The sequence below is a fragment of the Siphateles boraxobius genome, unplaced genomic scaffold (assembly GCF_051911475.1).
Source record: "Siphateles boraxobius isolate OS27281-9 unplaced genomic scaffold, OSU_SipBor_1 108, whole genome shotgun sequence".
NCBI classification, from domain to species: domain Eukaryota; kingdom Metazoa; phylum Chordata; class Actinopteri; order Cypriniformes; family Leuciscidae; genus Siphateles; species Siphateles boraxobius.
Genome location: NW_027508709.1, coordinates 220,001 through 245,367, shown reverse-complemented (window position 1 = coordinate 245,367; position 25,367 = coordinate 220,001). Strand labels below are relative to the sequence as shown.

Genomic DNA, 25,367 nt, shown 5'->3' with positions numbered 1-25,367 from the left:
TTGTTATTATTATTACTTAAAATTAAGGGGTTTGTTCAAAATCTTTACCTCAAGTATTAAACTTTTGATCCCACACGGTTTGCTAAATCTCAGGAGGCTCTGCTGTTGTATTACAAGTGTTTAATCCCGTGTTTGATTACAGGATTACACGGCCACCATCTTCCTGCGCCAGCGCTGGACCGACGAGAGGCTGGTGTTCGAAGGCAACAAGAGTCTGAGTCTCGACGGGCGTCTGGTGGAGCTGCTGTGGGTCCCGGACACCTTTATAGTGGACTCCAAGAAGTCCTTCCTCCACGACATTACGGTGGAGAACCGATTAATCCGGATCTTTCCCAACGGAACGGTTCTCTATGCCCTCCGGTGAGGCTTTATCTGCTCTAGGGTTGTCAAAACTACCGACTTCGGTCCCAAGTCAATACTGAAATTTCACGCGTTGAGCGGGATCGTAAACACCTCTGATTGGCCATTGTGTTCACGAGGTCATCGGATACGTCTTTAATTGGCTACAATGATCAGTGATTCAAAAAAATGCTGTAAATATCCATCAATGACGCTCTTGATGACGGCGAGCGCTTGCACAGATACACACACGAGCACGTCTATCAGCGGATCGGTCCTGCTTGTGCTTTCAAAACGCTTTCAAACACTCCTGTGCGCTGATGATTATAGCCAATCACAGACATACCCGATGAGCTCGTGAACACAATGGCCAATCAGAGGTGTTTACGATTGCGCTCAAAGCGTCACATTTTTAAAATTTCAGTATCGACTTGGTTCTGAAGTCAGTAATTTTGACAACGCTAATCTCCTCTGTAGCAGAAATATATTGCTGTGAATCCGCTTAAGCTGTCTTGATTAGGGATGCGCGATATATCGGCCACCATATCGGTATCGGCCGATATCTGATCATTTTTATTGTTATCGTTATCGGCCCAATAAGAAAATTTGGCCGATATGTGAAAGCCGATAAATAATGGATTATTTCCTTCAGCTGAGACGCTTCAGATGCGCACTGTTCAACATGATGCTTTTGAATTGCTTGAAATATGATTGAAATAACTTCAAAAAAGGAAAATACAGTTCAGTGCAACATGTGCAGCGCAAGTCTGTCATATCGGCTATATACAATTATAATGAGAACATTATAACTGTATGCTTGGGACATGACTTTCAATGCTGAGATTTTTGTTTTTGTATTAAGGCTCTCAAAAATTATATAAAAATGTGGATTTAGATTTATGGGCCAATATATCGGTTATCGGCTTTCAAATATGAAGAATTATCGGTGTCGGCCAAAAGCTTCATATCTGTGCATCCCTAGTCTTGATATTATGCATTGTGCATAATTTCTTTGGGATAATGGAGTAGTTCACTTCAGAATTAAAAATTCCTGAAAATTTACTCACCCAAGATATTCATGTCCTTCTTTCTTCAGTCGAAAAGATTTTTTTGAGGAAAACACTCCAGGATTTTCTCCATATAGTGAAGGTCCGAATGTGAGTTTCAGTGCAGCTTCAAAGTCTCGACACGATCCAGCCGAGGAATAAGAGTCTGATCTAGACAAACCAGCGCACATTTATAACAAAATAAACATTTATATACTTTTAACCACTAATGTTCATCTTACACTAGCTGTGATGTGTGTGCGACACACATTACGTAATCACGTTGAAATATCACGCGTGTTCCGGTTCAGAAATGTAGGGAAGGGCGAAAAACTCCGTCTCATTTTCTCCTCCAACTTCAAAATCATCTGATATTGCTTTTTTACCTTTTATTTATTTTATTTATTTTGTAAAGGGCGTTTGGGCTTAGTAAACACTAGGTCTGTACTTAAAACGTGATTACCTTTAAACGTGATTACGTAATGTGTGTCTTATCACAGCTAGTGGAAGATGAACATTTGTGGTTAAAAGTATTTAAATGTTTATTTTGTTATAAATGTGCGCTGGTTTGTCTAGATCAGACTCTTATTCCTCGGCTGGATCGTGTCGAGACTTTGAAGCTGCACGGAAACTCACATTTGGACCTTCGACCCGTTGGACTCCATTGAAGTCACTATATGGAGAAAATCCTGCAATGTTTTCCTCAAAAACCTTCATTTCTTTTCCACTGAAGAAAGAAAGACATGAACATCTCGGATGACGTGCGGGAGAGTAAATTATCAGGAAATTTTAATTCTGAAGTGAACTACTCCTGTAAGGATGTTTGGACTACGATAAGTATAGGATGTTATGCCTTTAAATATCAGATGTTTATGAAAGATAATTTGAACCGTGTTTTCTGTAGGATCACCACCACTGTGGCCTGTAACATGGATCTGACCAAATATCCCATGGACAAACAGACGTGCACCTTACAACTGGAGAGCTGTAAGAAAACTCATGATTCTCCATCTTTTATTGTGTTGCTCTGGGAACAACAGGGTTCGTACAAGTGGCTTAAAGTGCTTTAAATACTGGAATTTGACTTTTTTAAATTGTAGTCCTGGAAAATACTTGAAACAGTCATTTTTAGGAAAAGGTACTTAAAGTGCTTAAATTATTGAAAGACAGTATATGTGCAATTAGTGTTTAGCAATCTTTTCACACAAAATGATATCTATATCAGATGGGCTGCAGCTTTAGAGCCATTTCACATGGCTTTGAGTGTGATATTGCTCATAAATATCCATGTATATGATACAGCTTTAATTTTTCAGGTCAATCATATAGTCATATGGGGGGGGGGGCATGTTTGAATAAGGAAATATCCTTTCAATGGTTACAGTAACCACAGCCATTGCACGTGCTGCACTTTATTTCTGCCATTTTGTTTTATTGGTTTATTTTTTTGTTTATCTATTTACCTTTTTTAGAATTTTACCGGTAATAAAGATATTGTTTAATAAGTGAGATCTCTGATTGAAGTCCTTGAAAACCAAAAAAAGTAGTGCTTGAAAAGTCCATGAAAGTCCTGGAATTTCATTTTACAGCATCTGTACGAACCCTGGAACAAGCTGATGTGCTCTTGTTTGTAACACTGTTTCATATACATATTTTATAAGAACATGTTGGGGTCGCACAACTATAGAAGTCGCATCCAAATATGTCTGTTTATTTTCCGTGCACTTAAGGTCATATTATAAATGAATGTAAACAGACAGAAGATGCATGATGTGTGTGTGACAGCTACTAGATTTGGGTACATTTTGTGTCGCATGAAACCTGATTTGCTGTCGTTTGGGACCTAAAGCTGCTTTCTGTTCTTGCTGACTTTATCTTCCTCTTTATCGCTCCGCCCGTCTGTCGTTCTCTGATCCTCTGATTCTCCTGTAGAGGCCTGTGAGTTTTGGATGCGTTTCTCTTCCACATCTTGTTTATTTAAGAGATCAGCGGGAGAAGAGTAGGAGGGTCTCTCCTGTCTGTCTCAGAGTCGCCCACAATCCACCGAGTCGTTCTCTAATCACACGACAGAAAGCTGCTAGCGTCCGCCCGATTTCAAGAAATGTCTGGGTCGTAACGCACTCCACAAATCAAAAGACAAAACAAGGTTTCTTACACATAAACTGAAGTCTAATTTCAAGACCATTACGACTTTTTTTATTGTCATGACAATTTTGTCCCAAGTTCTAAAAGTCTTGGTTTTCTTGAGAATTATTTGTAAAACATTCTGCAATTTTAAGTGTATTTTTCATGAAAAGATTATTTAAGCACATTTTACACCAAATTATAAGACCAACATGTTTTTTTTTTTTTTGCAGAACTCCTTCATATTTATTTGCACAATCTTACATACGAACATAATGTGCAGTTCTTGTGCAATTTTAAATCTATTTTTCATGAAAAGATTATTTAAGCACATTTTGCACCAAATTATAAAAGACCAGATTTTTTTTGCAGACATTTTCCAGCCATTTTTTTTGCACAATCTTACACATGAACATAATGTGCAGTTATTATGAAATTTTTAGTGTTATTTCATGAAAAGATCACTTACGCACATTTTGAGAATTATTTGCAGTCTTTCAAATAAACATTCAGTCCTTTAGCTGTCACAGAAAGATAATTTAAATGCATCTACTAGTGATGGTGGGCACATTTCTCTCTTTAAAAACCTCAGCAAATACACAAAGCTTAGAGATCACTGATCACTCGAGTTACGTTGTGCGCTCGCTTATAAGAAAAAACACCCAGAAATGGCATCATGAAGTAAATACCATCACATGACACAGCAAGTTTTCAGAAGGTTGAAGGAATTCATCTTACATTTGATTTGTGCATCACTTGTTTAAAAGCAAATGGCAAAAACAATAATTTTGAACATCAATATCATGTGACAAATGCCTGATGTGTCCGGTGGTCCACCCATTCTTATGCAATCCGCTTTTTATTTTTGGAAATGTACAGTATTCAGCTTTGTGTCGACGTAGAGCTCGAAGGCATCTGAAATTGAGCTTAAATATTTATTTAACGATGACAGAAACCGAGAGATTTGTGTCTGATGGTTTCCTATGGAGACTCGGTGGATTGAGATGCTTTGTTTCACATGAGGGTCTTTAAAGTCTCGTCGTGTGGGAATCGCGTGCCATGCAAAGTCTTAATTAAATCTTGGGTTACTGTACAGATATGTAATGTGAGTGTCACACAAACAGCAGTGATGTGAACAGTCTTTTCCTCCGTCATGTGCCTGTCCTCAGGGAGTCACATGGGAAAACACACATTAATGAACATCACATGGCAAGAAAACAGATCTTACAGCTGCATATTATCTTATTACTGTGACACAGCGCCACCAAGAGGACACGCACTGATATTACATACTGACACATGTGGACATTTATATTTGGAAAATCAAAGGTTTTCTGATAGTCACTTACACATCAATAAATGATATCTAATTATTAATAACTGAATATGTAAATAAATATAAATTAATGCATTCACACCTCAAGCATGATTTTATGCTCAAATCATTTTTTTATTCTCTAAAATTAACCTGCACATATTAACCTACACATTACTAATCAAAGCAAGTGTCACAACATGTGAAACCTGATGTACATTTCATTTATATTTAGAAATAGGGGAAAGCGGGGCACAACCTAACACATTTTGGTTTTGGCTCAATTATTAAAAAAATAATTTAGTTAGATTCATCTTTCTTTTTACACGAGCAACATACACATCTCTGCTACAAATGAACATTTAAAAAAATTTTTCTAGAACCTACCATTTTCTTACAGTTGCACTGAAAGTGACAGAAGTCTAAATGTTACAACTTACCCCATATGCGGGGTTAATTGTAACAGACAGAGGGGTTAATTGTAACACTTGTGTGAAACACACATCATTCAGTACTATTGTATCTGTATAGTTTGATATTGTTTGTGCATCTGTATAGATAGATATCCATACATCCATCCCTAATCCAATCATCATTCTGTTATGGATCAATATCATGGATAGAGATATAGGAAAGGGCTGCACAGTTTTGCAATAAATAAATAAATAAAATCATCAAATATTGTAATTGCAATTGAATTACATTTGTGTGTGGCAGCTGGATGTAAAATTATTATTATTATTAATAATAATAACAGTAAAATTAATAAAAACGAGCTTAAAATAATTTTTTTAATGGTTTATTGCATTAAAAACAGGCTAAACAAGTGATCAATGCATAGTAAACTAAAAAAAAAAATAATTCCAACATTGTGAAAGTCCAACAAAGTTAAATATATAAATAAATACTCAAACCTGAAACGTTGTGTGGCTCCCGTTTTCATTTGATTATCATTGTACGCTTGGCGGCTTAGTTGTAACACGGTGCTACAACTAACTCCGCTGTGTAAAAAATATTTTAAGCCTAGCTAACAGTTGCTAGGAGTTGCTGACATGTTTCAAAACGGTGCTATGTTTTAGCCAACAAGACAGTGATTAATGTCAGATAAAGTTAGATTTGGTGACGTACACACCAGACTCAGAAACCGAAAAAAACCTATGATGAAAAAATGTACTTGCATGGTGTCAAAACACTCTTTGTCCAGTATCTTCACGAAATCTTATCAAAACTTTCCACAAATTCGCGGGAGAGCGTCTTCTGGCAGCGAGAGAAAAAGAGCGGAAACAAACCCCGCTTGATCCTGACTAACTAAGTAAAAGGTCCGCGTTACATTTAACCCCGCGTTAGGTTGTGCCCCGCGCTCCCCTACCATTCAAAAGTGTTTATCTTTAAAGAAAGTAATGCTTTTATTCAACAAGGATGCTTTAAATGAATCAAAAGTGAGAGTAAAGACATTTATAATGTTACAAAAGATCCATTCCAAATAAACGCTGTTCTTTTAAACTCTCTATTCATCAAATAATCCTGAAAAATAAAATGTATCACAGTTTTTACAAAAATATTTCCTATTTTCAATGTTGAAAACAGCGCTTAATGTTTCTTGAGCATCAAATCATCATATTATAGTGATTTCTGAAGGATCATGTGACACTGAAGACTGGAGTAATGATGCTGAAAATTCACAGGAATAAATTACACTTTACTGTATATTCACATAGAAAACAGATGATTTACATTGAAATAATATTTCAAAATCTTACAGTTTTTACTGTATCTTTGATCAAACAAATGCAGCTTTGACGAGTATAAGAGACTTCTTCCAAAGAAACCTTACCAATCATAAATATTTAAATGGCTTTTCTGTGTAATACTTATGATGCAATTCATAAATTGTGCATGCAATTATGATGAATATGACGAGACACATCTGATTATTTCCCACGTATTTAAAGAGTGATTTTTACATCTGCTGTTCATAATAGCAGAACTGTTTCGTTTGTCCACAGGGGGTTATAATGTCAATGACGTGATGTTTAACTGGGCGCGTGGGAACGAGTCTGTGAGCGGACTGGACACCCTGAGACTGGCCCAGTACACCGTAGAGGACCATTACACCTCAGCGTCTGAGGCGGTGTATGAGACAGGTACACAAGAGCACAAATACTGTAGTCAAAGGACTGATGAGCACTGCAAAAAATGCTTTTCTTACTCAGTATTTTTGTCTTGTTTCCAGTCCAAATATCAAACAATTCTTAAATCAAGAAGTATTTACTAGAAGAGTAAAATGACATAAGATATGTCTTGTTTTCTGGGGGAATACATCAAAATTAAGTGAGTTTTTGCTTAAAGGTCCCATATTATGCCCCTTTTCACAAGATGTAAAATAAGTCTCTGATGTCCCCAGAGTGTGTATGTGAAATTTTAGCTCAAAATACCCAACAGATCATTATTTACAGCATGTTTAAATTGTCATTTTTTTGGTGCTATGAAAAACGCGCTGTTTTTAGTGTGTGCCCTTTAAATGCAAATGAGCACGGCTCAGGGGGCGGAGCTTCAAGAGCTCGCAGTCTCAGGACAATTTCATCTCACATAATGATGATAATAATATCAGAAACTCTCAGTAACGGTGTTCATTTCGACCCGGAGTCGGACAATAATGCCTACAGAGTCAGAGTGCTGTATAGAGATGGAACAGGTTATAGTTTAGTAGTTTAATTACGGTTATAACGTATTTGTCATCTGCTTGTATGTATCCACTATTAATAGCCTACAAGTCTGCTGTTTCGGACCAGGTCCGAATGATGATCAAACATATAATGATGAGTTTAATAAAGTTTATTGTACATAACACAAAAGATGAAGCGTCAGTAAGAGCTGAGTAAACGGTAAGATATAAGAAGTGCGCAAGTACATAAACGAATTTCGGTAGAGTTGAGGGAGCAATTATTTTTAAAAACAAAATAATTCCACCTCGTCTTCAGCGGCTGCCTCAGATTTCGGGAGTAAATAGACAGTGTCTGTCAACACTCGTGGGCGGGGCCTGTGGCTTTAGTGACGTCACTAAAACAGTATTCTGAAAACAGGGCGTTGGGAGACACTACTGATGATTTATGGGGATTAATCAAAAAGGAGTGAGTGGATTTTTATCACTATTGGGTGGTTGTGTACACACACTGCCAACACACATTTATGTCCAAACAGCATGCAAAAGTGAATTTTGCATAATATGGGACCTTTAAAACAAGCAGAATTATCTGCCAATGAGGTGAGAAAAATAATGTTAATTCAAACAGAAACAGGATTATTTTTCTCACCCCATTGGCAGATAATTCTGCTTGTTTTAAGCAAAAACTCACTTAATTTTGATTAATTCCCCCAGAAAACAAGACTTAATATCTTACGTCATTTTACTACTTTAGTAAATGCATCTTGATTTAAGAAATGTTTGATATTTGGACTGGAAACAAGACAAAAATACTAAGAAAAGCATTTTTTGCAGTACGTTCTGTCTATGTTCTCTCAATGTTATGAACAAACGTTCCTCCAGTAACGTTAATCGAACGCTTGTCAAAGTTATCTGGCCTTTATACTACAGGGCTGTTGAATGCTTGATTCTGATTGGTTGAGAACGTTCTAAGGTGTGCAATTATTTTCAGGGAATTGCACGGCTAACGTAGTTCCAGGCACGTCTTGACCGCATTACAGTTCCATATCACTGCGCGTAGTTAACTGTAATAACGGAAAATAGGATACAATTCATAACAAGAAAAAACATGCAGCCCATGCGCTTGATCTGCAATTTTCGATGTCTAACTTCACAATCAATGGAAACATGCAGTTTAATTTGAATAAACAAAGTAGCCCTATATAGTCAATAGAAAATTAAACTGAATAGGCCTATATAAATAAATTGATAGTCCTGCTGCACGGGTTTTCCTAATTATTGCAGATAATAGGCTATAACAAATAAATAATTATTGATAGGCCTATAGCCTACTTGTTAATAGGACTTTGTGTTTCATTTACTACTGTCAATATTAGGAAAAAAACATGAACGAACTAATTAAAATGAATTGAATTAATTAATAAATAATAACATTGAAGCACATGCATCTCTCTCTCTCTCTCTCTCTAATAACTGCATTAATAACTGCATAAAGCCGGGGACACACTTATTGTAAGGCCGGTTATGAATGTAATTTGATACTTTGTTATGATTGATCATGCCCAAACGTAGGGATGGGAATTGATAAGAATTTAACGATTCCGATTCCATTATCGATATTGCTTATCGATTCGATTCCTTATCGATTCTCTTATCGATTCTCATTGGGTGAGGGAATAAGTACAAATGTGTTTGTTTGTATTAACTCGCTTTAATATCTGATCAGAAGACACAGCACAGAGTATTAGTGGTTTGAACCTACACTGGTCTCATGGTTCGGTTCGATTACGATTATCATGTCATCGATTCAGTTCAATTCGATATCTCGATGCATTACGATGCACTGCATCCAATTTTCAATTTTACTTCAAAAGTGATGTGTGCGTGCGCACGCGTGTGTGTGTGTGTGTGTGTGTTCGCCTGTTCGGGAAGTCGCAGTGACAGAAACAGTGACATTCCAGTTAAAGTTTCATGGGACTAAAAAAAAAATAGAAAATGAAATTCTGTCAAATCAATTTTGTTTTAAAGAAATGTTAATTTAAAAGCAGCGCTCATTCATCAGTGTATAATGTTACCCTGAGACGCGCGCATCCGTCAACGAGTCCGTTGTTGAAGACGATCATCCATTTATAATCACGCGTAACAACACAGAATACTTGTAATTTGACCATCGGGTGCGGATACCTAAATCAGATAACATTAGGGCGGGTGGATGAATTGTTTTTGGCTGCGGATCCGGGTGATATTGGAGCTCATGCTTACTCTAAAGCAGTCAGACTCTGCAGGCGTTATAACGGCTCGAGTGAACACGGATAACGTGGTATTTCAAGTTAGTGGTATTACCTCCTGCATATTCCATTTGTGCGTGACATGAGGGCACACGCACTGTCTCTTCTCCAGGTCGTACTTACCAGGTTGTTCATAAAAGCCGAAATGTGCCCAGATGTAGGCTTTTAAAGTAGTTGGAGCATTTTTAATTACTCACACTCGCGTCAAATGAATTGCATGCTGTGTGGCCAAATGTTTCTGCATATTGGAGGTTGTTCCCTTTTGAATTGAATTCCCCAAAATTGAAATTATACAAGTGTTGCAAGTGACCGTATTGTCGTCTTTTCGCGTGAAATATAACCAAAACAACGTAGCGCGTGTGTGACGTCATGACAGATTTGCAACGAGCGGAACCAATAAGAGGAATCGTTAAGCAAACATGCTAACGGTTCCAAGGAATCGGTTCACTGGGCACCGGTTCTGAAGAATTGAATTAGCAACGGAGGCGTGGGATTATATGCGCAATAAATTAGTCCTACATACAAGAGCGTTTTAATGACAAAAACTTTACAAAAGTCTTGAAATACATCATTTGAACAATGTTTCGAGGTGTGGTAACTGTATTATAAGCGGAATAATTGACTTCAGGCCGTTGAATTATTAGAAAAATAATGCACACCGAGGTGTAACGCCCACTCCGCCTCAGGTCGTGACCGCATTACCACCTCGGGTGTGCATTATTTTTCTAATAATTCAACGGCCTGAAGTCAATTATTCCTTACTTAATAATGTTCTCAAAACTTATAAGGAAAGTTTTGAGAACATTATTAAAGACCAGATAACTTTGATGTATAAACTTTCTTTGTACATTGGTCATGGAACGTTTTTTTTCTTAAACGTTTAGTTGGACCTTTTTTTAAATGTTACTACTTGTTGGGGAACGTTCAGAGAACATTCGAAAGTAACGTTCACATAATGTTCACTCAACTTTCGCATAACCAAGAAACAACTTCAAAACGTTTTTAAAAAATTAAACATTCAGAAAACATTCAAAAATAACTTTTTCATAACTTATCAGGAATGTTAGCAAAATTTACATATTCTTCAGTGTGACTCCTGAACAATAATTTGGTGGATTCACTATTCACTCCCATATTTCAATGAGGTCATTATTCCCATAATTTGATGAGTCCAATCCAATCCACTTTATTTATATAGCACGGTTTAAACAAACAACAAGGTTTCCAAAATGCTTTACAGAAATAAAAACAAAATATTCATAATAATAGAAACAAAATACATTAAACAAATAATATTAACAATGACAGCGACAACAAAGACCACAAAAGCTCTCATGGTGTTTCAAAAGCCAGGGAATAAAAATAAGTTTTTAAACGCGCTTTATAAGTGACATATAGAAACGACTCCTATAACTTCTAAATCTCTGATTTATTGGTGGTCTTGAAGCAGAATACTTTTTACTTTAGCGTTAAAGTTTTATATCACTGATAAAAGATTCTTTGATTCTCTTCCCAGGAAATTATCCCAGGCTGATCTTTCATTTCGAGCTGAAGAGGAGCATCTTGTACTTCATCCTGGAAACCTACGTTCCCTCCAGCCTGTTAGTGGTTCTGTCCTGGGTCTCTTTCTGGATCAGCCAATCCTCCGTTCCCGCACGCATTTGCATAGGTACAGTTATGCAGTTCATTGTATGATATTTAAACTGGAATTACCCGGAACAATTTATCCCAGGAACTTTTTAAAAACTCACTAGATATTTTTTTCACACACTTTTTGTGTGAAATCATATTTATTTCACCCATCAGAAGCTTGCTTTCACTTTAATTGAGCGTAATTGGGAATGCACTCGTTGATTAACATGCACGCCGAAAAAACTAAAACGTATTTTATAATGTTAATTTCAAATAATACTAATAGTAATTTAAAGATGTGGTAGCATTGGATCTGGACGGGAGGATAACTCTGGGAGTTGGAAGGGGTGATTTCGGTTTCATATCGCATATCATTACAGCCCTAATAATAATAATGCGTTACATTTATATAGCGCTTTTCTAGGTAATATAATAATATGTATAACGTAATAATCATAATGAGGTACTCAAAGCGCTTTTACATATGGAAGGGGGAATCTCTTGAGTTTAATGTTAATAAAACAACAGCTTTAACAAAGATGAAGCTATATTTAATTTCTACAGTGAACAAATAGTGTTATTTTACATTTAAGACTAATTATTAATTTCTGTACCTGAAAACTGCTGTTAGACTTTGTTATTTAGTATTCATGCTTGTAATTTGTGTATTTGTTCTTATTTTATGACTGACTGTTCACTTGTCTTTAATAATGTTTGAACTTTATCAGTTAGGCTAGTAGTTTTTGATGTAGTATTGAAGAACTTCAAGTGAGCAATAATTGAAAAGCAAAGTTGACCCCACCTCCCCGTTCCAAAAAAACTATTTTTTTTAAATGATTAAAATATAAATCATATATATATATATATATATATATATATATATATATATATATATACACACACACTACCATTCAAAAGTTTGGAGTCAATACAAATTTTTTTTTTTGAAAGAAATTAATACTTTTCTTCAGAAAGGACGCATTAAATTGATCAAAAGTGACAATAAAGACATTTATAATAATGCAAAATAATGCATCCTGAAAAAAATCACGGTTTGCACAAAGATATGAAGCAGCACAACTGTTTTCAACTGTGATAATAATCATAAATGTTTCTTGAGCATCAAATCATATTATACTGATTTCTGAAGGATCATGTGACACTGAAGACTGGAGTAATGATGCTGAAAATTCAGCTTTGATCACAGGAATAAATTAAACTTTATTATATATTCACATAGAAAACGTCTCAGGTTACGACTGTAACCTATGTTCCCTGAGCACAGGGAACGAGACAATACGTCAACGACGTTATGGGGAACGCCTCAGGCGTGACAGGTGTCTGAAATCACTATCAAATCACGTCAATCATATTGACCGGCGACAGCCCGTGAATCATTAGCGTGAATGATTAACGTGCGACCTGGAAGTATAAAAGGGCGCCTTGCAAACATGACAAATCACCTTATCGTCTGAAGGGACTGTACGGTAGGCAAGCCCCGAGGCATGGCAGGGAGACGTATTGTCTCGTTCCCTGTTCTCAGGGAACATAGGTTACAGTCGTAACCTGAGACGTTCCCTTTCGAAGGGAACTCAACAATACGTCAACGACGTTATGGGGAACGATATACCAACGCCGCCATGCTAAGGGGAGTGCATGCCAAGTGGCAGTGACAACTGTCAGAACCAGCAACTTCAAATGAAACGCTAGAACCACTCACCCTCAGGTCACACTGGGCTGTCAGTGACAGCATTCCCTACGGTCATAGCCCAAGCTACAGCCTCACAGAAAAACCTTCATAAACATGGTTAAATGAAAGGTCTACCTGGGCCGGCTCCGGGCCTGGAACCTCTGCTTCCAATTAGAAGGGGTCCCTTCTAGGGAATGTGGCTAGGGAACCCAAGGGAACCCCAGCCAGTCACTATTCAGGGGAACGTACTCACCCCGAAATGCCACCAGGACGGCCTGACCTGAGGCCAGTACATAGACACTTAGTCTGGCCAAATCCTGTCTGTCTGAAGACAGAGCCTCTGGACAAATGCCTTAAGTAAGGCATCCAATCCGAGGGACTGCGAAGCTGGCAGTGAACCGCTCGGCCCGGATCTCAGAGACGGGATATCCCGGAGAGTATGACTCAGCATAGTGCTTTCCAACCCTTGCTAGCGAGGGGAGTTCTCTACTCGATCCATGGATCAACCCAGTGTCTGTGTTTCAAAACACTGAGGAGGCCTGTGAAGGCCTAAGGGCTGATCTAACTGGGAGGCCTCACGAGAGGCCTACGACCGTCTGACCAGACTCAGGAAGCCGCATGCTCATAGAGACCCTCGGTGAGGGGAGCACAAGGTCTGCCTGGTAGGCAAACCAGGCTGTAGGCAGAAAAGGTTCCGGGAGGGAACCAATAGCAGAGAATGAACACTTTAGCGAGCCAGGGCGCAAGCTCGCCTTCAGCAGCTGCCTATTAAGGCTAGCTGAAACTGATAGCAAGTGACCACTAGCTTCATAAACCCAGCACCACTAGAGAACGTTACAGGGAGGCCCGGAGAGGCCTACTACCTGATAGCCAACGTAAGTGGGAATTCACCTTCAGGGAGGCCTGTGAGGCCTACTACCTGATAACCACAGTATGTGGGGTGCTCACCTTCAGGGAGGCCCAGAGAGGCCTACTACCTGATAACCACAGTATGTGAGATGCTCACCTTCAGAGAGGCCAAGAGAGGCCTACTACCTGATAACCACAGTACGTGGGAACTCACCTTCAGGGAGGCCCGGTGAGGCCTGCTACCTTACAACCACAGTATGTGGGGAGCTCACCTTCAGGGAGGCCTGGTGAGGCCTACTACCTGGTAACCACTATCTGTGGGAACTCACCTTCAGGGAGGCCTGGTGAGGCCTACTACCTGACCGTTCTCATTCAAGGAGGCCTGGAGGAGCCTACTACCTGATAATCACAGCATGTGGGAACTCACCTTCAGGGAGGCCTGGTGAGGCCTACTACCTGACAGCCACAATATTTGGGAGCTCACATTCAGGGAGGCCCAGAGAGGCCTACTACCTGATAACCACAGTATGTGAGATGCTCACCTTCAGAGAGGCCAAGAGAGGCCTACTACCTGATAACCACAGTACGTGGGAACTCACCTTAAGGGAGGCCCGGTGAGGCCTGCTACCTTACAACCACAGTATGTGGGGAGCTCACCTTCAGGGAGGCCTGGTGAGGCCTACTACCTGGTAACCACTATCTGTGGGAACTCGCCTTCAGGGAGGCCTGGTGAGGCCTACTACCTGACCGTTCTCATTCAAGGAGGCCTGGAGGAGCCTACTACCTGATAATCACAGCATGTGGGAACTCACCTTCAGGGAGGCCTGGTGAGGCCTATTACCTGACAGCCACAATATTTGGGAGCTCACATTCAGGGAGGCCCAGAGAGGCCTACTACCTGATAGCCAACGTAAGTGGGAATTCGCCTTCAGGGTGGCCGGGTGAGGCCTACTGACTGATAACCATCTTAAGTGGGAATTCACCTTCAGGGAGGCCTGAGTGGCCTACTACCTGATAACCACTGGTAGCTTTGAGCCCTGAGTCAGGGTGATAGTATAAGGTGGCCTGCTAAGGCCAGTCAGCTGGGGACTCGCCTATCAGGGAGGCCTGGTCGGGCCTACTAGCTAATAGCAAGTCATATTCTGCCATAAAGTACACTGTTGGAAACCATACTACACAGCATATTTTACTAATGGGCTTCCAGTAGCGCTATAAGGTATGTCCCACAATGTTGGGACTCACCTCCGAGGAGGCCTGTTTAAGGGCCTCAGATCCCTCTTCTTACGGGAGTCACGCCTCTTCTGCGCCCTGTTCCTCCACGGAGGGGGCGCACGAGAGGTGACACTGGCTCTCTGGCCCTGTCTACGGTCCTCGGACCGTGAAGGGCCAGGCCCTCCCGCCTGCCTGGGTGTGGAACCGGATCTCAGCGGTATGCAGGATCCTGCAGCAGGTCGGCCTGGTATGCCTGCAGCACCGCCATAGTGTGCAGGGAAGCACCAGCCTGAACCGCTGTCGTGTATGCTCTGCCATTCAAACATGCTGTTGACTTTAGCGGTTTGGATGGCAGGGTTGGAGCTCTCAGTGTCGACGCCTGCCCAGACACGAGATAGTTCGCAAACGACTCGTCAAATGGGCGGCATCGACACATACCCATGCTCTGCGATCCCCTCAACATCAGCGAAATTAACCCGCTGATGTCAGTGAATACGGGCAGAGTATGGGCTCTTCCATGCCCTCTCGATCTCCGTGTGAAGATCAGGAAGGAATGGAAGGCTCACCTGAGCTGGTGGTGTATGGCAGGGGAGAAACCGATCGCCAAGCCTACCGCGAGCGGTCTCTCCTCTAGCGCGTCGCCATGGCAGCTACAGCCTGTTGGCGGCGCGCTCCACAACATCCACCAGGTCTGCATACACGGGGCAGGGTGGCTGAGAGGGTTCAGGATCTACCTGATTATAAACCTCCTCAGCCATCTCCTGCTCGTCCTGAAGAGCAGCAACTGCAGGAAACCATTGGTGCCTGCAGTTCGCCCTCGTCAGCCGTCGAATCATTTGAGAGGTTTACAGGACTCTCAAGATGATCGATGAGCTCTATCTGGAAGCCCATGATGCAAGTCGCCGCTCTGCCTCGGCACGAGCGGGACCACGCGGACCAGACGTTGAACCCCCTTCACTCGAGAAGAGGGCCAGACGAGAGCGGAGCGTTTTAAGAGAAAAACGCTCACAGTTCACACAGAGGATTCCCTCGAGAACCTCTCGTGCGCGCTCTTCTCCCAGGCAGGAAAAAACACACTCGTGTGCTGTACATTTCATTTTCTTACCGTTTCATTGAGTAGCGTTTTCAAACAGACAGTCCCTGAAGACGATGAGATGATTTGTCATGTTTGCAAGGCGCCCTTTTATACTTCCAGGTCGCACGTTAATCATTCACGCTAATGATTCACGGGCTGTCGCCGGTCAATATGATTGACGTGATTTGATAGTGATTTCAGACACCTGTCACGCCTGAGGCGTTCCCCATAACGTCGTTGACGTATTGTTGAGTTCCCTTCGAAAGGGAACTGCTGATTTACATTGAAATAATATTTCTAAATATATCTGGGTTTGTTTTGTATTTTTAATCAAATAAATGCAGCCTTGGTGGGCAGAAGAGACTTCTTTTAAAAAGATTAAAAATCTTACCGACCGTATATATATATATATATATATATATATATATTTTTTTTTTTTTTTTTTTGCTGATCTGAAAAGTGATCCTTATCCGTGGCTCAAAATCTGTAAATGATCTGAACCGTGAATCTTGTGATTATTTGCACCACTACTAGCTGATTTTCTTATGTCTCATAAACCCTGAGCCGTTCAGAGCTCGGACTGTGTGTGTGCTTGTTACAGGCGTGACCACTGTCCTGACGATGACCACACTGATGATGGGCGCCCGCACGTCTCTGCCCAACGCCAACTGCTTCATCAAGGCCATCGACGTGTACCTGGGCATCTGCTTCAGCTTCATCTTTGGAGCGCTGATCGAGTACGCCGTTGCCCACTTCTGCACACTGCACCACCCCGACTGCAACAGCGCACTCATGGTGAGAGATGAGCAGAGAATCCATCATCATCATTATCATCATCATCACCATACTGTGCTCATCAGCATCTGTGGTGTTTTCTGTGGTAAGCAGCACTATCATTGCTCATGCTGTACTTGTGCAAAAGATAGACACGTATGCAGCTATCACCAGGCCCACACGGAATACGCGCCGCAGACTTCCGCAGAAACCTCCGCAGATTTCCGCAGATTGTAGTAGTGCCCGACCATCATTGACAAGTACAACTTGCGCGTGTGCGATTGTGAGGGGTAGTAGGCTGCGCTGATTGAGGTTTCATTTTTTTTTAATGAGAAAGTGAATGTTAAAAATGTCTAAAATAAAACTGAATGCAGAGGAATTAAGGAAACGTCACGTGTCTGCAAAAATCACAGCACAGGACAGAGCAAAATTATTTAAAATAAGAGTTTTTTATGAGGGGAGTTATGTTTTGTAAAGACTGTCAACACTATGTTGATTATCTGAGGTGACAGACGGCACTGGAGCATGTCAAATCCGCTCGCCATAAGAACAGAAAGGGAAAATGAGCGCCGTAGGTTTGTGTACTATACATACTCAAGTACGCGCTCATCTCCGCTTTCATCGTCAGATACACTCAGAAACCCGTCAAAATAAAAGTTCTATTTGCATTTGTATTGTGAACCTCAAATAAAGGTTAAGTGAATATTTTGTAATGTTTTCATTTCTAATACTCTAAGATCTTTTTAACAAATTTAAAATAGTTCCACAGATTTTTCCAAAAATGCAACAGCTAAAAAAAAGTCATATATATATATATTGCTATAAACAATAATATATTTTATTCTATATATATATATACATACATACACAATTATTAAAACCATTCCGCATAATTCCACAGATTTTTCCAAAAATTCAGCACAGAAATCACAAAAAAAGTCCGCCGATTGCGTGTGGCCCTGGCTATCACTCATCTCATTAGCTGTTCTGCCGTCCCTCCACCTCCCCAGCTCCACTAACGTAATTTAAGCATCTTGCTAACATACTCTTCATCCAAGCATTAGCAGTCCCACTGGGGGGTTTATTCAAGCTCGAGTTTCCTCGAGGCCCTCCACTGCGCACAGCAAGCCAAATACGCTTAACCTTATTAGCTTAAAGATTAAATGGCAGTCCTTCCAGAAAAATGCAGAGTTTTTTTGTGATTGTTGCAGGCAAAAATCCTTGATTATGCGGCACGTTTTCTTAAAAAATGCGATGGAATATGTGGGATATTTATGCAATTTTATGCGATGAAATTGCGGGAACTTGCAAAAATTGCGGTTTGATGAAAAAAAGAAAAAAAGTGATTCCCCAACACCCTGTTCTCACTAGGCTACTACCTTAATGTAAAGAGTAATTTATTATTACTTCCTATGATAAGCAAGCGTAACACATCACAGAAAGTGCTGGAATATTTCAGTTGTCATCTCGTTTGATTTCAGACCTTAATAAACACATGGCTCAAACTTATAAAACATTGATTAGTCAAACAAGTTCTGTAGCTTTATAAAAGGAATATGCTACAACTTCTGTAAAAATGAATAAATAAAATGTGTGCTGGAATCTACTGGAAAACAAACACTTTTTATATAAAATAACATGGATTTCTTAATTACAACAGTAGATGGCTGCAGAGGATTACTCAAGGGTTTTTCTTTCAGATTTATGTTTAGAAATTATAAAATCATTATTAGAACAATAAAAATGACTGTTTTGTCAAAGTTTAAAAAAAACATTTCTAAAATATTTTGGAATTTTCACAATATTACAGTCAAACCTGAATGTGTGTGTGTGTGTGTGTGTGTGTGTGTGTGTGTGTGTGTGTGTGTGTGTGTGTGTGTGTGTGTGTGTGTGTGTGTGTGTGTGTGTGTGTGTGTGTGTGTGTGTGTGTGTGTGTGTGTGTCTGTCTGTTTAAATTATATATAATGCATCGTAGTTGTGTCAAGGTGTCACTTTTCTTTTTAGCAACTTGTGTAGTCTCATCCATTCAAACAACATTCGCAAACCATCCAGAACACATTCGCAACCAATTGGTAACACCTTAATATGATTTTTCACAGGTAAGATCGACTCACAATTTCTTAATAAACTATTCAGAGAAAAATCCTTGAATGTTTTCATCAAAAACCTTAATTTCTTTTCGACTGAAGAAAGAAAGACATGAACATCACAGGGGAGAGTAAATTATCAGGACATTTTAATTCTCAAGTCAACTTCTCATTTAAACCCACTACTGTAATCATCATAATCACTGTGATCATCGTTAAAATGATTAATCGTTTACATCATCTTCTCATCAAGTGTACTATCGTACCTGTGGTCTTTGTTCTAATTGAATTCCATGTTGAGTTTCTTTGCTAATTGTCTCTGTCCTCTGTCAGTACGGTCATCACATGCACGACTGCGAGGAGGAGATGAACGGCATCCTCACAACCATCGCCAGCAACTCCTCACGGGTAAAGAGACGCAAAGACTCGGTGTCGGTGTCCACCGGCGCTGGAGAAGCGGGACTCGGACCCGCCAGCGAAGACAAGACCCCCGAGGGCCCGCCCGAGGCCTTTAGCCGCTGCGCCAAAAACATGTCCATCTTGAGGAAGATCCTGAGATCCATCAACTGCTGTCACGTGGAAAACCCACATTATATAGACAACTACTCCCGATTAACCTTCCCGCTGTCGTTCGTCTTCGTTAATCTGCTCTATTGGACCTACTACCTGTACTTTTAACTATGTTGAACCATTTCTGTGTGTGTGTGTGTGTGTGTGTGTGTGTGTGTGTGTGTGTGTGTGTGTGTGTGTGTGTGTGTGTGTGTGTGTGTGTGTGTGTGTGTGTGTGTGTGTGTGTGTGTGTGTGCGTGTGTGTGTGTGTGTGTGTGTGTAAGACCAAGAGACTCAGCAGAAAAGGTGAAAAGTTGAAGTTAAGATCTATCAACAGCTTTTGTGATTTAACCACCATTACTACAGTCACCGTATCAAATTGAGCATTTGAAAGCTCATTTAAAAGAGCTCATATTTTTGTTAAATATGATTAAGTAAATCCCAGCACTGCAAAAATGCTTTTCTTACTCAGTAGTTTTGTCTTGTTTCCAGTCTAAAATATCAAAAAATTCCTAAATCAAGATTTACTAGATGAGTAAAATGACATACGATATTATTGTTGCTTAAAAAAAGCTAAATTACCTGCCAATGGGGTGAGAAAAATAATCTAGTTTCTGTTTAAATTAAGATTATTTTTTTATAGGCAGATAATTATGCTTGTTTAAAGTAAAAACTCGCTTAATTTTTTGTTATTTCCCCAGAAAACAAGACATAATATCTTGTGGCATTTTACTACTTTAGTAAACAAGACAAAGACTTTAGTAGACAAAACAACAGGACTGGAAACAAGACAAAAATACTAAGTAAGAGAAGCATTTTTTACAGTGTGTTATTATTTGTTCTGTAAACCATCATTCTTGCAGTGGATTTCTTTTCACATACAGACATAAAAGTAGCTTTTTCTTTATGGAAAATGTCCATCTGCCTATTGTGTGAAAGTCGGTGTTTACCAGCTTTAAAATCCCACAGATACTGTTGAAAGAGTTTAACTTGTATTGAAACCGATGAATATAAATGTAAATTATATATATTATATCCGCATCGTCCCACTGCAAAAAATACTTTTCTTACTTAGTATTTTTGTCTTGTTTCCAGTCCAAATATCTAAAAATTCTTAAATCAAGATGCATTTACTAGATAAGTGAAATGACATAAGAAATAATGTGTTGTTTTCCGTGGGAATTAATCTAAATTAAGTGAGTTGATGCTTAAAAAAAGCATAATTATCTGCCAATGAGGTGAGAAAAATAATTTTAATTCAAACAGAAACAAGAATATTTTCCCACCCCATTAGCAGATAATTTGGCTTTTTTTTTTAAAGAAACAACTCACTTATTTTTATTTATTTCCCCAGAAAACAAGACATAATATCTTATGGAATTTTACTACTTTAGTAAATGCATCTTGATTTAAGAATTTTTTTATATTTGGACTGAAAATAAGACAAAAATAATAAGTAAGAAAAGCATTTTTTGCAGTCCCCATATATGAATCTCAATGATAGTGGTGACAGGTCGGACGTTTGGTGTGACTGATGGTGATTAAATCCTCTGAATAACTAGTTTTATGTCGTTAGAAATACCAGTTAACATCAGATTACTGGAAGTCTGAGTTTGACTAGATCTTAAAGACAACATGAAATCAAAATTGAATCAACTTTCCTTTCCCATTAAAGTCACGTAGGCTGCGTGGGCTACTGGGTAATGTTAATGTTAACCAGTGGTCAGTCATTGGTTTAGTTTGCTGGAGTAATTTAATGCTGGTGACGGTTAATGTATTGCAATGAGTGCCAATAATGAAGGATTTTGAGAAAGTGTCACAGTGGGACACATATAGAGAGCAGGGTTGACTGAAGGGCCGATAAATAATTAAATCATAAAAAAATGAACACAACCCATAATTTAAAAACAACAACAATGAAAATAAAACACTTACTAAAAAATATTAGTTCACCTGCATGTCCGGTCGTCAGAGAACATGCGAATGTGTTGTTAAATTATTGAAATATTCAATTAAAATCTCTCTGGAGGATGTTTGATGCCGTCACTAGAGGGAACATAGGGAACATTTTAGTATTTGAAGGTGTGTGAATGATTGTTGGAAACTTATTATCTGTAATGTGCATTTGTGTGTGCGTGTGTGTGTGTGTGTGTGTGTGTGTGTGTGTGTGCGTGTGTGTGTGTGTGTGTGTTGATCATCATTGCTGGATTGGCTCGAACTGTCCAGAAGTCTAACAGAAATAGTCTGATGCAGTAAAATATTATTCAAAACTTGATGTCCTAAAGGTGTAGTTTGTGCAGAGAGAAAAGCTCATTTACTCGCCCTCATGTCAATCCAAACAGCGATTACTTCCTGTCGAATCTCATTTCTGCCGCAAATTTAAATATGAAATGGTTCAACTTTTACATCTGTCTGTGTGTCTCATCTTTCAGACACGCACAGGCAACGTTAATAGAAGGTTTGCTCAAAATCATCTGGTCTTTCATAACATTTCGTTATTGATTTACTGTTCATGGAACTTGTTTCTGAGTTAGTGAGTGAGTGAGGTGTGTGTGTGTGTGTGTGTCTGTGAGTGAGGTGTGAGTGAGTGAGTCAGCGAGTGTGTGTGTGTTAGGGAGTGAAGTGTGTGTGTGTGTGTGAGGGACTGTGTGATTGAGTGAGTGAGTGAGTGAGCGAGCGAGCGAGTGAGTGAGTGATCGATTGAGAGAGCAAGTGAGTGAGTGATCGAGTGAGAGAGCAAGTGAGTGAGTGAGTGAGTGAGTGAGTGAGTGAGTGAGTGAGTGAGCGAGCAAGTGAGTGAGTGATCGAGTGAGAGAGCAAGTGAGTGAGCGAGTGAGTGAGTGAGCGAGCGAGCGAGCGAGTGAGTGAGTGAGCGAGTGAGTGAGTGAGGGACTGTGTGATTGAGTGAGTGAGTGAGCGAGCGAGCAAGTGAGTGAGTGAGTGAGTGATCGAGTGAGAGAGCAAGTGAGTGAGTGAGTGAGTGAGTGATCGAGTGAGAGAGCAAGTGAGTGAGTGAGCGAGCGAGTGAGTGAGTGATCGAGTGAGAGAGCAAGTGAGTGAGTGAGCGAGTGAGTGAGTGAGCGAGCGAGCAAGTGAGTGAGTGATCGAGTGAGAGAGCAAGTGAGTGAGCGAGTGAGTGAGAGAGCAAGTGAGTGAGCGAGCGAGTGAGTGATCGAGTGAGAGAGCAAGTGAGTGAGCGAGTGAGTGAGTGAGTGAGTGAGTGAGCGAGCGAGCGAGTGAGTGAGCGAGTGAGTGAGTGAGTGAGGGACTGTGTGATTGAGTGAGTGAGTGAGCGAGCGAGCAAGTGAGTGAGTGAGTGAGTGAGTGAGTGAGTGAGTGAGTGAGCGAGTGAGTGAGTGAGTGAGCGAGCAAGTGAGTGAGTGATCGACTGAGAGAGCAAGTGAGTGAGCGAGTGAGTGATTGAGTGAGTGAGTGAGTGAGTGAGCGAGCGAGCAAGTGAGTGAGTGAGTGAGTGAGTGAGTGAGTGAGTGAGTGAGCGAGTGAGCGAGTGAGTGAGCGAGTGAGTGAGTGAGCAAGTGAGTGATTGAGTGAGTGTGTGTGTGTGAGGGAGTGTGTGATTGAGAGAGTGAGCGAGCTAGTGAGTGAGTGAGTGTGTGTGTGTGATTGAGAGTGTGATTGAGAGAGTGAGTGAGTGAGAGAGAGCGAGTGAGTGAGTAAACACAAGCATGAATGAGGTTTGAGAGGCGTTTGAGGCACGAGGGTCAGTAAACGATGACAGAATTGTTGAACTGTCTCTTTAAGCGGATCAGCTTCTCTCCGTTAGTCCATCACAGCCGGCTTTCTTTCACTCGTGTTCATCTTTTCCACATGTGAAACCTCCTCTCTCTGAACGGTGTGTCTGTGGTCCTGGAATGTGAGTTACAGCAGTGTTGAAACCAGTTCTGTTTATTGCTTCCATAAATCCTCCGGCCTCGGCTGCTTTCTTGCACATTACAGGATCGATGGATCGTGTAAACTCTTTATTCGACTTGGCTTTAATGATTCACGCTTTGAACCAGAGGTGTTTGTGGACCAGACCAACCCGTAATCACCAAAGGCCACGTACTACATGTGGTGACTGATGCTAAAATATGTGGAATGCATTAAATATCTTTGGGACGCACTGTGCATTAAAGCTCTTGTTACGTACTGGACTAAATACTTCGGGTTATGATTGTCTAAACTGATGTATTTGATGCTTGATTTTGCTCAAAACAACTGAAGGTAAAATAAGCGCAGTGCAAACGAGCCACACTATCGCCCTCTTCTAAGCTGATAATGCTCGACTTTTTATTAGCATTTGATGTCATAATGGTCAGATAAATGATGAATTTTCCTCTCTGGACCTCGTTCAGGTTTTTGAAAACGGTTAGGATCTTCTGTTTTTGTAAGTTATGGCTTCCTTTAGATGTTTTGGGCGTTTGCCGCTGGCATGCAGTCGGATCCTTCATTACACGCCGAATGCCTTCCGTTCAGTTTCAAACTATACAAAGTGCTTGATTTTCTATTTAATGCATGTTTCTGTACCACTCTAGGGTGATTTTATGTGTAATATTACGTTATTATTGACATATTTATGGGACTTTTTTTTGTGTTGATTCATAGGTTGAGAATTAATGCAATAAGTTGATTATGCATATCTGTTATTATAGTTAAACCATAAAAGGTTTTCAGTATTTATTAATAAATGTTAACTGAAATAAAACAAATAATAAAAAACAAACTTTCAGCTAGTTAGCAAGGCAACGTTCCTCATATTGATTTATTTTAACGTAATGTAGTAAAAAAACTAACACTTTACAATAGGGTTCATTAGTTAACATGAACTAAGAATGTACAATACTTCTACAGCATTTATTAATCTTAAGTAATATTAATTTCTACATCAAAGGTTGTATTTGTTAACATTACTTAATGCACTGTGAACTAATATGTAGAATCAAAGAACAGCTTTATTTCTATTAACTAACATTAACAAAGATCTATAAATACTAACAAATGTATTGCTCATTGTTAGTTAATGTTAGTAAATACATTATAATGTTAACTAATGAACCTTATTATAAAGTGTTACCAAAAAAACTTTATAGACAAAAAAAGCACAACAAAATGACTAAAACATAAAAATAAAAAACGAATTATAACACTGATGCATATTCCAAATTCACAGAAAAGATTTTTCTTTACTGATTCCCATTATAGGACACTTTCAAAAACTTTATTTTGATTTTATTAGCATCATTGGGAGCTGAGATTATATTTGCACCAATATTAGTAAGCAGCTTAACACAATCCATGTGAAATCTTCATGCATGTCTAATAATAATTCATCTCTGTTCCAGCAAATAGTGCCAAACAAATAAGCCAAAGAGTTCATGAGTCTAGAAATCCACCTAAAACAGACAATAACCTGTTTGTTTAGCTCTTCTATTCAAATTATAACCTGCAAACTTATTTTCCCATCATTTATAAAGTTCCATCATAATCATCACTTTATCAATCATAATGATGTCACAGTGAATTTGAGGATGCTGATGGTAATATGTGTGTATAATGCAACATTGGCATATAGATAGGGTTGAAGAGCGACTGTAAATACTGCATGTTTACTTGATGTTTACTTAATAACGACAAATAATAATTCAAATAAAAAAGACAAACAAGAATTCACGAGTGATATTTTTTTTCCTGCTGCTAATCAATAGACGGAAGTTCAACATTA

At 39.6% G+C, this 25,367-nt stretch overlaps 1 protein-coding gene across 2 annotated transcripts in view; it reads left to right on the top strand.

Moving 5' to 3' along the window:
* The window catches only part of LOC143756661 (gamma-aminobutyric acid receptor subunit pi), an 81,960-nt gene extending 62,064 nt beyond the window's left edge, over positions 1-19,896 (top strand). The window contains exons 5-10 of one of the 2 annotated variants that reach the window (XM_077247229.1): positions 143-360; positions 2,290-2,372; positions 6,831-6,968; positions 11,294-11,446; positions 16,837-17,030; positions 19,430-19,896. In XM_077247229.1, the coding sequence (XP_077103344.1) occupies positions 143-360; positions 2,290-2,372; positions 6,831-6,968; positions 11,294-11,446; positions 16,837-17,030; positions 19,430-19,774 (1,131 nt within the window). In that variant the 3' untranslated portion in view covers positions 19,775-19,896. Of the gene's footprint in view, positions 1-142; positions 361-2,289; positions 2,373-6,830; positions 6,969-11,293; positions 11,447-16,836; positions 17,116-19,429 lie in introns of both variants that reach the window. The other variant, XM_077247221.1, reaches the window with a different exon arrangement.
* The last annotated feature ends 5,471 nt before the right edge of the window (positions 19,897-25,367 follow it).